This window comes from Sceloporus occidentalis, unplaced genomic scaffold (genome assembly GCF_023333645.1).
Source record: "Sceloporus occidentalis isolate IW3139 unplaced genomic scaffold, rSceOcc1.0.p SCAF_1, whole genome shotgun sequence".
In the NCBI taxonomy this organism is placed as follows: Eukaryota; Metazoa; Chordata; class Lepidosauria; order Squamata; family Phrynosomatidae; genus Sceloporus; species Sceloporus occidentalis.
In genome coordinates, this window is record NW_028316981.1 from 143584137 (window position 1) to 143596506 (window position 12370).

At 45.8% G+C, this 12370-nt stretch overlaps 1 protein-coding gene across 4 annotated transcripts in view; it reads left to right on the plus strand.

Annotated features, from left to right (window-relative positions):
* The window catches only part of LOC149322348 (protein sidekick-2), a 418672-nt gene that overhangs the window by 348783 nt on the left and 57519 nt on the right, over positions 1-12370 (plus strand). For all 4 annotated transcript variants that reach the window (XM_089540122.1, XM_089540139.1, XM_089540131.1 and 1 more), the window contains exons 15-21: positions 550-697; positions 1301-1441; positions 1611-1792; positions 2079-2194; positions 10868-11063; positions 11451-11549; positions 11931-12122. In XM_089540122.1, coding sequence (XP_089396248.1) covers positions 550-697; positions 1301-1441; positions 1611-1792; positions 2079-2194; positions 10868-11063; positions 11451-11549; positions 11931-12122 — 1074 coding nt within the window. The remainder of the gene's footprint in view (positions 1-549; positions 698-1300; positions 1442-1610; positions 1793-2078; positions 2195-10867; positions 11064-11450; positions 11550-11930; positions 12123-12370) is intronic.

Consider the following 12370-nt stretch of genomic DNA (forward strand, 5'->3'; position numbering starts at 1 on the left):
TTGTGTCAAATTATCTGCTTCCACCATTGCTTCCAAATTGTAAATGAGCCTGTATTTACTCTGCATCCTCTGATTTTCTTTCCCATCCCAAACTCCACAATATCTTTCATTCAGCAGTGCTCTTTTGCATGCAGCTGAGGGCAGATTTGGCTGCTATCCTTAAAGTCAGTGGGAAATGGCCCTTCAGAAGAAGGGAACCTACAGTCTGTGGTTTGCATTTCCTCCTGAGCTGTCCCAGAGGCAGTCTTCTTCAAATCCCTCCCCACAACCCCTGCCCTGGGGATTCCCATTCATCCATTCATTCTTTCAATAGATAACAGGTTGAGAAGGATGGTATTCTCCCTATTACTTACAAACATACTCTGACAAATTTGGGACCTACATCCACAAAATCTGGATAATTCTGGGCAAAATACAGCCTATGGGAATCCTGCATAAAGAAAAGCGCACTAGTGGGAAGTGAATAATTCAAAGAAGAAGGTAGCTCCCACAGTATCATTCTTGATGCCCCTTGGTTACTTTCCCCAATGTTGTCCCTGTGTCTCATAGATGCTCCCTGGACAGTGCTCATGGCCAGTGTGGACCCTGAAGTTACCTCAGTGCTGATAAGAGGATTGGTTCCTGCCCGCTCATACCAGTTCCGACTCTGTGCAGTCAATGATGTGGGCAAAGGCCAGTTCAGCAAGGACACTGAGAGGTGAGATGGGCACATCCTGGGATGAGTAGCAAGATGGGAGGGACTTAATTTCTTGGAATGTGGGCTGGGAGGGACAGGGAGGTGGGAATGACACTGAAGGTGGTCTCATGTGCTAGGGCACATTTTGGAGAGGAAAAAGCCAAGTATGAAATGAGCCCATGAATATTTGTCCTGGCTCATAATGATTTGATGTGAAGATGGTTTGGGCTGCAGCAGGGATGATATTAGTAGTGCGTGACCTAATGACATGGCGGGTTATACAATGGGAGGAAGAGAGCTTTATGGCCTATTTAGAAGGCAGGACTTGGGTTTGTTACCAGCTTTGCATCTTATGTCTAGCCTGTTCAGATACCTGCTTTCTATCTTATATTGAGGTATGGCTCAAAGAGGCTGAGTGAACACAATGCCTCTGAGTGTGTACAATAAGGTTTGCACACAGTGAGAAAGGGCTACATGTGCATGCAGTAGGGAAACAATGGATTTACAGGATCATGGCTGGGTTTGGCAGTATTTGGTAAGGACTAATAGATACAACTTTGAGAGTATAAGCCAACTCATTCCCAGCCCTCAAACATGATTCTAGTATCATCTTCCCTTCGGCAGGGTGTCCCTCCCTGAAGAACCCCCTACAGCACCCCCACAGAATGTCATTGCCAGTGGCCGCACTAACCAGTCCATCATGATACAGTGGCAACCACCACCTGAAAATCACCAGAATGGGATCCTAAAAGGCTACATCATCAGGTGAGTGAATATTGCACAAGGCTGGATAGACCCATCTACATGTGAGTAGAGCTTGGTATGGGACATCTGTTGAAATCATCAATTTCTTGGGTTAAAACTCAAAAGGCAGCAGGTTGCTGTATGATATCTGTGGTTCTTTCCTGATGTTGTTCCTGTTGTCCCTTGCCAGATTTTGCCTGGCTGGTCTGCCTGTTGGCTATCAGTTCAGAAACATCACTAATGCCGATGTCAACAACCTGCTGCTTGAGGATCTGATAATCTGGACCAACTACGAGATTGAGGTGGCTGCATACAACAGTGCTGGCTTGGGTGTCTACAGTTCCAGAGTCACTGAATGGACTCTCCAAGGTGGTAAGTTGCAACACTGGGATATGAGGGGAAGCAGGGAGGAAGAGGACTCTGGAATTCCACTGCACGCACTGCATGTCTAAAAACATACAACATTTTATGAGGGGAGGAGCCTGTTCAGGATGGTGATGACAGGAGTCCAGCATGGCAATTAGAGCTTTGATTCTCAGTCTAGAATTGGTTGGGTTGAAAGGGCATCTATGTAACCACATAGATTATGTCCATTCCAGTGACCATGCTTCCCATCCACTCATGCTGAGGTGCCTCCTTTCACCTTCCCCTCTCACAGTTCCCACCGTGTCCCCTGGTAATGTGCAGGCTGAGGCCACCAACTCCACCACCATTCGCTTCACCTGGAACCCTCCCAGTCCCCAGTTCGTCAATGGGATCAACCAAGGCTACAAGGTAAGGATAATGGCAAAGAAAAAGTAGTTCCACTTGAAAGAGCTGTAGGCTCCCCTACTGATTGAGCCAAAACATGCCTTGGTTTACCAGGCAGAGACATGACTGTTGTCAGAAGGTTCCAGAATTAAACTTTCTATAGTAACAAAGAGAGATGCGAACTAGCTGTGGACCCTTTTACAGGCATTAAGGCCTGTTACAGACAGCCAAAATAAAGCTGCTTCGAGTCACAGTGGAGGTATGGTGTTTCAATGATGCATGCGTCCTAAGAGTCCAGAAGTCGCACCAAAGCCACGCTCCATTCCTTAGGGCTGGAGCATGGCTTTGGTGCGACTTCTGGACTCTTAGGACGCATGCATCACTGAAACACCATACCTCCACTGTGACTCGAAGCAGCTTTATTTTGGCTGTCTGTAACAGGCCTAAGTGAGTGGTTATTTTGTCTCAGGAAGGCTAAATGAATCACAATTGGCAAAATATGTTTCAGACATCACTATCAGAGGCCCCCATAAGCAACATTTAAGTGTGATGAGATTTTATACACATCATTCATTCCTCAGAAGCTCTGTGGCTTCCTACCACAGCCTTCTTCATGCTGTTTCCATTCTGTACTTCTGTCTGTCTCTTTTCATTACCTGTTTTAGGGGCATTCATCATGGCTTGGGGTTGCTCCTTGGTCAGCCAATTACTGTTGCCTTGGCTGCAGATTTCTTCCAGCCTTTCCAACCTTGCTTATCACAGCAGAGATTTACAAAGGCCACGGTATGAAACCACAGGGCCCTCCTTCTTCCCCAGTAGCCATTTCTGAACAATCAAAGGAGTGTGCAAGTCTAGTCTCCTCTCCTCCCAAGCAACCATGAAGATGTCCATAGGGCTGCATTTGCTTCCAGCTTTCTTTTCTGTCTTCCCGTAGTTCGGTACCAAACACCAATTAAATGATATAATTCCACAGCTAGCAACTGTATTGAACTAGACTCCTTTATGTGAACCACTTATCTTCATGTCCACTATGGTCTGTGAATGCATTGTAATAAACTACTAGTGCAATGTGTGCTCCAAACTGAAATGGCAACTCAGTGTTCAGAGTAGAAGAGTTTTTGCGTCACTGCTTTGCTTAACAATGCATCACAATCTTGAATTTGATCAGCTTGTAGATGGAGTGTCATCAAGGGTATTTGACCCCCAGTTGCATAATACTTTGACTGTGGATAAGTATTGTTATTTCATGATCATCCCTGTTTAAAATAAGACTTAATTTTTTTCTTTAAAAAATAGTTATTACCATTGCTTCAAACTCATCTATTAAAATATATTTACTAAGATATAAGGGAGCCTCGCCTTGTATGCTCAATTCTGAATTGTAATTAATTCAAATTTGCATTAATTAAATTGAATTAAAACATTAAAACTTGTTTCTTAATCTACTCCAAAGAAGTTCGGGAATTTAATTGCTGCCAAATGAGATAACCAACGTTAAGAAGGATACTTAACATACTTATTAAATGCCACTTAGTATTTTTGATTAGTATTTTTGGAGGCCTAATTAGTATCTAATTAACTTGCTATAGGCTATCTTGCACCGTTGCCAATTAAACACCCAAACATCCTTGAATGTAACACCATGACAAAGTAGCTGATTATGCATTGTTATCAGCATCAGTTAATCAGGCAGCCTGTGTTGAATATTGTTTTGGACGGATAAGTACACACACTTATTAAAAGTCAGCTATTCCTTTTTCTTATTAATTGATATTTAATCAACACCAAATAAAGAAGAGGATCTGAATGGAACAAATTAAACACCAGAAGTCTACCTAAATGCTTTTCATATTAAAACAACAACAGCTGAGTATTGTTGTTAACCATTTATAGAATAGCTCTCTTGACAATCCAGCTCAGCTCCTTTTATGCCTGTCTTATAAATAAAATTATTGATAAAAAGATAGCTGTGTAGGAGTTTCTTCCATGGTGCATAGGGGTTTCAACATCTAGAGGGAACCCTCTAGCAACACACACACATAGGTTGATGGACTTCAGTGAGGCTGCAATGATACACGCATTTATGTGGCAGTAAATCCCACTGAAACTTGAGGGGGTTAATTCTCAGTAGGTATGCACAGAATTATTCTGAATAACAGTTTACCAAGGAACTACATTCTACTGAGACGAGAAAAGAAAAGCAGTGCCTATTTATTATTTTTCTGAGTGTGTCTGCTGTGTTTATGGTGCTGCCTGGGTTCTTAGAGGAAGGATTGGATTTTTAAAATGTAATAAATAAAAGGGTAGCACTTGACTTTTTTCAGAAAGCATGAATGACAGACAGCCACTTCTGAGAGAGAGAAAAATTCTGCTTCCAAATACAAATAGTGAAATATGCATGGCAGCTTGAGCTAGCTGCAATTAGGCTGCTTTTAACTCGACTTTCTTGTTAATTGGGTTCTCAAGTCAGCAAGTCTTACACATTTAGTTCCTTGCAGGGCTCTGAGGAATGAAATAGCACTCAGTAGATGGCCAGCTCTTTGCCCCTGTGCAAACACCTCTGCTTCAAAGAAACTATGGGTGACCTTTAATCCCAGCAAGTTTCTTTCTGTGGGTCTTTGAAGAGGCACAGATGAAAGAAAAAAGATCAGATGACTAGAAGCCATAGAAGAGGATTGTTACAGCCCCACAGCCTTCTCAAGCAACCCTTTGAGAAATGGCATCCTAGGGACTGAGGCTCATATCATTAAGCATGCTTACATTGATCTAGATCCAAGCAGCATATGTGAACTATCTGTGGTTGTATACACACCTAAACAGCTAATATTAGCCTAGGACAGGGGTCGGCAACCTCCGGCCCACAGGCCGGATCCAGCCCACGGGCGCCTTTCCGCCGGCCCCTCCTGCCGCCAAAATCGCCGCCCGGCCACCATTTTGTCCTTCAAAATGGCGGCACCCATTAGGAGGCCTGCTGCGGCCTCCGGAGCCCTGAAACGGGGGTCCAGCAGCCGCACGGGCCCCTGGAAGGCCCTCTGCGGCCTCCGGAGCCCAGAAATGGGGCTCCAGCAGCCGCAGCAGGCCCCTGGAAGGCCCTCTGCGGCCTCCGGAGCCCTGAAACGGGGCTCCAGGAGCCGCACCGGGCCTTTGGAAGGCCCGCTGCGGCAGCCAGAGCCCTGAAACGGCGCTCCGGCGGCCGCAGCAGGCCTCCCTCCTGGCTCCGCCCACCTCCCTCCTGGCTCCGCCCTCCCTCCTATAAATGGAGGAGCGGGGGGAAGGAGGGGAGGAGAGAGAGGGAGGGAGGGAGGGAGGGAGGGAGGGAGGGAGAGGAGGAGGAGAGAGAGAGAAAGGGTGGGAGGGAGAGGAGAGAGAGGGAGGAAGGGGAGGAGAGAGAGAGAGAGAGAGGGAGGGAGGAAGGGAGAGAAAGAGAGGGAGGAGAGAGAGAGAGAGAGAGAGAGACACAGCCACTGAGCCAGGTGAGAGGTTTGGTCATTGGGGGAGGGGGGTTATACTACCTGTGCCTTTGTGGTTTGAGACAGTGGCATGCATTTTTTGCTGTTTTGTGGCCTTGCCTAGTCACTTCCGTGTTGCAAATATTGCTTTTATTATTGTTGTTATCCTTTGGTATTCTCTTTGCAAAATCCCCCCACATGGACTTGCTTGCTCTTTTCTGGGTTGAGACGGTGTGCATGCATTTTTCCTGTGTTATGGCATTGCCTAGTAGCTTTTTGCAAATATTGTTATTATTATGCTGCTCCGCCCCCGGAGGGTGGAAACACCGCCCCTGACATGTGGCTCCGCCCCAGATAGTGGAAGCTCCGCCCTGGCATGCGGCTCCGCCCCAGAGGGTGGAAGCTCCACCCCCGTGTGCGGCTCCACCCCCGGAGGGGGGAAGCTCCACCCCCCAGCTTCGCCCCCCCCCCCCCAGTTGTCTGAGGGACAGCAACCCAGCCCCCAGCTCAAAAAGGTTGCCTACCCCTGGCCTAGGAAGACTAACAGAGTGGGAGGACCAAAAAGACACTGGAGCCCTTACTTCCAGGGAGTCCAGTTCTAGCCCCCAGAGTTACATTCCTAGGGCTCATTCCCAATCGCAGTTTAAACCGATTCCCCATTCGCCCTCGCTCCGTGTTGCAAATTGGTTCCAAAAGGTTCCACATTCCCATTATCAAAGCGGATCTTTTTCTTACCCCAGTATAATCTCTCTTTTTTTGGCGTGGTTGTTGTCCCCACTAGTTGCACTGCTTCAAATCAGCTCTGGGTGATTGATCAATCAGTCAAATATTCTATCAATTTCACTTTTAAAAAATGCACCAGCACAAGTACAAAGGCAGCACTGAGCGGGGGGGGGGGGGATGGTGGATCTGCCAAAAACTGAGGAGGGATGGTAAACACTCCTGTGCCATTAGTCCCTCCCCTCCAGGATGAATCAATTCTGATCTGTCGTTCCCACTTATTGAACTCGCTTCAGAATCGATTCTTCTCAAAAGAACCTCTTTCAAACTACTGTCTGGAAAAATGGAGGTTTCACCTTTGCTTCGCTTTATCGCAACAGGAATTGTTCACATTGTGACAGGAACTGGTTTTAAATGGGAACGAGGGTCATTTACACCAATCAGCAATTCTCTCTATTTCATAGTGGGAACGCGCTCCTAGAAGTGTGAATTTAATTAAATCCTGTTCCCACTATAAACACTATAAGAATGATGAATTCAATTCAGTTGTCCCTATGAGAATCTAACTTTATCATTACCTGATGCAGCTTATGAGCAACAGAGAAGTAAAAGGGGGTAAAGAGAGCCTTATATCTTCTACCACAGCACTTGGATTTTGGGAACTTCCTCCTTTTATCTGCAAATTCCAGAATAATTATTGCAGCTGGGAGAGGAAGAAAGGAGGCTGGGAACTTAAGGAGTGATGAGTTCCCTTTAGGGCTGTGGTATAGGACTCCCATTCTCAAAGCCCCTTTGTCTGTTTTTCCCTGTAATGTGTGCCACAGAGAGCTTCATAATGGGTGACATGGACATGGCAGTTTTTCAAACCTCTGTTGGGGATTAGAGTTTAACATTATTTGGAGTATGGCTATGCTGTACTGCTCAATGGACCACAAAAATATTGTGTGCATATGAAAACCAGCAGCTATCTGTTTTGAAAAGATGCAGTGGCATTGATTGTTCAGATAAATACACAAGTACCTCTATTTGCTCTCTAGGCTGAGAATAGTGACTGGGATTACTGAATACAAAATCATCTAAGAATCCTTTGTTTCTTCCTTCTTTTCTTTCTCCAGCCTATAATTTTTGTGTGTTTTTTTTTAAATTTGATTTTTTAAAAAAATAACTGGACTTGGACAAACACGATAAGTGGATCAGTTTCACTTATCAGTTTCCTCTGGATATTTTCTATAATGACTGGGTTGCAGGAGATACTTGAAAAACAAAGAGCACAACAGTGGTTTCTCTTTTTTAGAAACACACATGCAGAGAGAGAGAGAGAGAGAGAGAGAGAGAGAGAGTAATATTTCTCAAAAGGTTTCTATTTGGAGAATTTGTTGTTTTATCCACACACTGTCTAGCTTTGCTTACCAGATTCTTCCTGGGCAAACCATCATATATTCTAGTTACACTGTTACTATTGCCAGCCAAGACATCTGCCATATTCTATAGTCACATAGAATGATAGGCAAAAACTCAGCATTTGTAAAAGCTGGAACTAGCACCAAAACAGGCAGACCACTCCTCACCAGCATGGAAACATCATCTGGTCCCATCAGTCAGGCAATGTGCCCACACATGATGCTCACATGATGCCCATACACAGAGGGGTCAGATAAACTCTGGTTGAACTCAGGGGTGGGCCCTTCAGGACATTTCCCAGCATCAAAACACACTCAGGACAACATCATCCCTATTTCAGGAACACCAGTGCTGCAACTGGCAACAGAAACAACACTACTTCTTATCCGTAGGCATCCCTCCAAGCTAACCTGAGTGTCCTTAGAAGAGAAGGAAGAAGAATTCATGAAACACAACTCCCAACATAGGTCTCCATGACAGGACACCTATGGGGGAATCCAAGGGCCCATCCCACCCACAAGCAGCCAAAGCAAGGAAACAAGGCACACAACAATGGGAATCTTAGGCAGCCACTAAAAATAATGTCCTCCAGGGATCACTGCATAGAAGTGGAGTTGGGAAGCAAGAGGCAGAGGTTTTTGCCCCAGTAGTGGGAAGTAGGGAAAACATGGTGCCACTCACCTTTTAAATGCTTTGGCCAAAATATGAATATCAGGGCCAAAGAAGTGGGAGCCCCTTGGGCTTGAACACAGGCACTCTGCCATACTACAAAGTAGCTCCCTAACATTTAACCAGAATAGGAAATAGAGATGGGAAAAATTGTCAGACATTTGGTCTCATCCTCCACAACCCAGGCCTGAAGCTCCAGACTTCACCAACCAGAAGCACAGGGACTACAGAAGATGACCAAGCTGGCAAACTACGTCATGTTTCTCATGCAGGAAGCCCTGCTTCAAATCCAGGGCTGAGTTCAACATTAGAAATAGTAGGGAGAGACCCCATACACCTGAGCCCAGCTCAGATAGCCAACCATATCAGGTAGCATCTGACAGGACTCATTATTCCTCCTTTTCCCTTCCCCCTTGCTATCAGCTGGTGACTGCCAAGAGGCCTGCCTCTCATAGTCCACCTGAGCAAGTAAATAGTGGAGAGAGTGTCTCTGAGCCCATCAGACTCCTCAGTCACCTCCACAGACACCTTTCCTGTGACCATCTGAAGCACCATTCCATATACCATATTATCTGAGGTGTAGACCCTTATATGGGTCTCGAATATTGGTGGTGGCATTTGCACCATTGGCTCCACCTCCACCATCCAATGCACAATTCTTTCCTGGGCTAGTTGTTTCACTTGTGTGTTTGCCATGGCAGCAGTGTAGTTTGTATTTTTCCAGTGCATCTGTGCTTATATGCTATAGTCCTTAATGAAAGCCAATGTGGTATAGTGGTTTGAGCATTGGCCTATAACTCTGGAGGCCAGAGTTCAAATCCCCACTCACCCATGGAAACCCACTGTGTGGCCTTGAGCAAGTCACACTCTCTCAGCCTCAGAGGAAGACAAAGGCAAACTCTAAACAAATCTTGTCAAGAAAATCTTGTGATAGGTTCACCTTGGGTTGCCATAAGACTGAATCAACTTGAAAACACACAACAACAAATAGCCTCAAATAGTGTGTATAATTGAGGTATAGCATTGTTTCCTTTAAGAGCCAATATGTCCCTCCCGGGAAAGACAGCTTGGCTAGGTTTTAAGGGAGCCTAAAGGAAGAAGAGCTTTTTCAGAAGCACATTCTCAAGTGCCTATTTAGTGAAGCTAGTGGCACTAAAGGCTCTAGCAATAACATATTTGCCAGTTGTGTCTCTCTCAGTGAGTGGTGCAAGAGGATTTGATAGTATAGCATTGCAGAAGCTAAGGAGGTGTGGATCTGATCCATTTCTGAAGGGGAGTAGCATTGACAGCCTCTCTGTAACCTGCTCTAAGCTTTCCAAACTTGAGGAAGAATAAGAAAAAAGAAAACAATAGTTTTCAGACTTTCCTGGAACTCAGTTAATTAACTGGTATGGTTTGCCAAGGTATACAGTCAATTCTTTGCCACTAGAGAGTTCCTAAATCAAGTCTGGCGTTTTCTCTGTTTCTGCCGCACTGTATTATTGGCAGGTTTAAGGGTTCATTGAACTTCTCTTGCTTCTACCAGAGTGGTGTTCAAATAAATGTGACAATGAGCATTCTGTTTTGACCACCAAACTGATGGGCAGATTGAAAGGGTGTCAACATCCCAGGAAAATAAGACTGTGCTTAAATAATTTGAATTTTAATATATGCAGGGACATTTCTGTCAGAGAAAAGAAGCCAGCCATTGCTCATCTGCACATTCATATATAACCGGGCTCAAATTTAAACTATGGCAGTGTACAGACCGCCCCTTTGGGGCAGCCTGCACCCACCCCTTTCCCTGACGGATCGGGGTCCCAGCTACCACAGCGGCAGCCCCGAGGCCCCAATCCACCGCTTTTCCAGGCCGTGGGGAAGCAGCAAAAGGCCGCTTCCCCGCGGCCTGGAAAGGGGTGTCCTTGGGGCTTCATGCCCCAAGGCACCCCGACAGCGGCGGGGAAAGGGAGAAAGGGGGCCTCTCTGCATCACTGGCGCAGCCGTTTAAAGGCCACGCCATCAATACGTCCGGCAGAAGGATCTCCAAAACAGAGCTCCTTCTGGTGCTGCTGAAAGGGTGCCACAAGTGCCCTTCAGCGGTGTGAAGACATAACGGCTGCACTGTGCCGTTTGGACGTGATGCGGCCATTACGTCAAAATGGCGGCACCCATGTGAACAGGGTGCCACCATTTTGTATGTACTACATACGTATTAGGGTTGTGGGCGTCTAAAAAAGATACCCCCAGGCAACCCTAGTACGTACAGAGTACGTACAAAATGGCCCATCTAGACAGGGCCATTGTTAAAATGGATTCCTTCAGATTGACTAGGCAGCAGTCCTTTTTTGGTACATACTTTAATGCTCACATATGTAACTCTGTCAGATCTCTGACCTGTCCATGGTGGGTCCTTATAGATACTGGTTTGAGAGAGGTTCTCTCTCCAGATTGAATTGTAATATTATTCATTTTCCATTAGCTGATTGCCTGGGAACCATCACAAGAAGAAGACATGACTGTGATGACAGTGCGGCCAAATTTCCAAGATAATATCCATGTGGGTTACATCTCAGGCCTCAAGAAGTTCACAGAATATTTCACATCAGTGCTGTGCTTCACCACACCAGGCGATGGACCCCGCAGCCCACTGCAGCTGGTGCGCACCCATGAGGACGGTACGGCCTTTCCCTTTGGAGCTGGGCACAGGCACAGCTCTTGGGTTCCTGTATGTCCATGAAACTGGGGGTCCATACACCCCTAACCCACTGGTCAACATGAGTTAAAGACCATCTTCCACTGTGGAAGTCTGAGTATGTTACTGCCTCAGTTGTAGAGCCTGACACTTCGTTGCTGAGACTGCAGTGACCCTCTGAAGGCCCCTTGACTCCATCTGGGCTGTGCCTACGGCAGTCAACCTCTCACCCAACCCTGGAGGGCCTTTGAATGTGTTTCCCTGGGAAGAGTCAGTGATCAGCAAACTCCCTTTTTCATTTCCTTGAGGAATTCATGGATTGTTTGTTCTGTTGTAACTTTCTGGGTGGTTGCGTTGTTTGTTTGGCTAGTTCCTGGTCCAGTGGGACACCTCAGCTTCAACGAGATCCTAGACACATCTCTGAAGGTCAGCTGGCAAGAGCCCGTGGAAAAGAATGGCATCCTGACAGGTAAAAAGCATTTGCGGCTGGAACACTCTTCATCATCCTTTAGATTTTTTACTGCTCTGGTTAGCTTCCATAGAGGTAGCCTGTATTTTCAGAGTCATATTGTTGTTTGAAGGATACTGATGCAGCTAGCCCAGAAGCCATATTTGTTTCAGCTCTGCTTTAACAGCTTACTAGAACCATGATGTGGAACTAGAACCATATCTGTTTGTCACAAGCTTCAGGGAGCTTCCCACGGTTTAGTAGATAGATTCCAAAGAACTTTAATGAACCAGTAGGCACATGAAGGGAACATAAACCAGAATCACCTTAGGTTTGCTTTCATTTGTGCAAAGTGAAAGTGGTGTAATTCTATCTATCTATATCTGTTTTTGCTTCTTTCAGGCTACCGAATCTCTTGGGAGGAATACAACCGTACTAACACACGTGTGACGCACTACCTGCCCAATGTCACCCTTGAATACCGTGTCACTGGCCTCACAGCCCTCACCACGTACACCATTGAAGTGGCAGCCATGACTTCCAAAGGACAAGGGCTGGTTTCCTCCTCCACCATTTCCTCTGGAGTTCCACCAGGTAAGTTTTGCTTAAAGGCCCTGCCAGCCACAAAGCTCCAGGGATGGAAAAGAAGAATCACTGCAGCCTCCACCTGTTACAGTGGAAATTTCAACTGCAGAAACAAGTGTGAGGGATGGTTTTGATCTTTGTTTTTTGTTGAAATATTTATGTTCCACTCTCTATCCAAGGATTTCAAAGCAGCTTACCACAAAAGAAGTGAACAGTTTAAAATAATTTAAAATGGTAAGAATAATTGAAAGACAAAA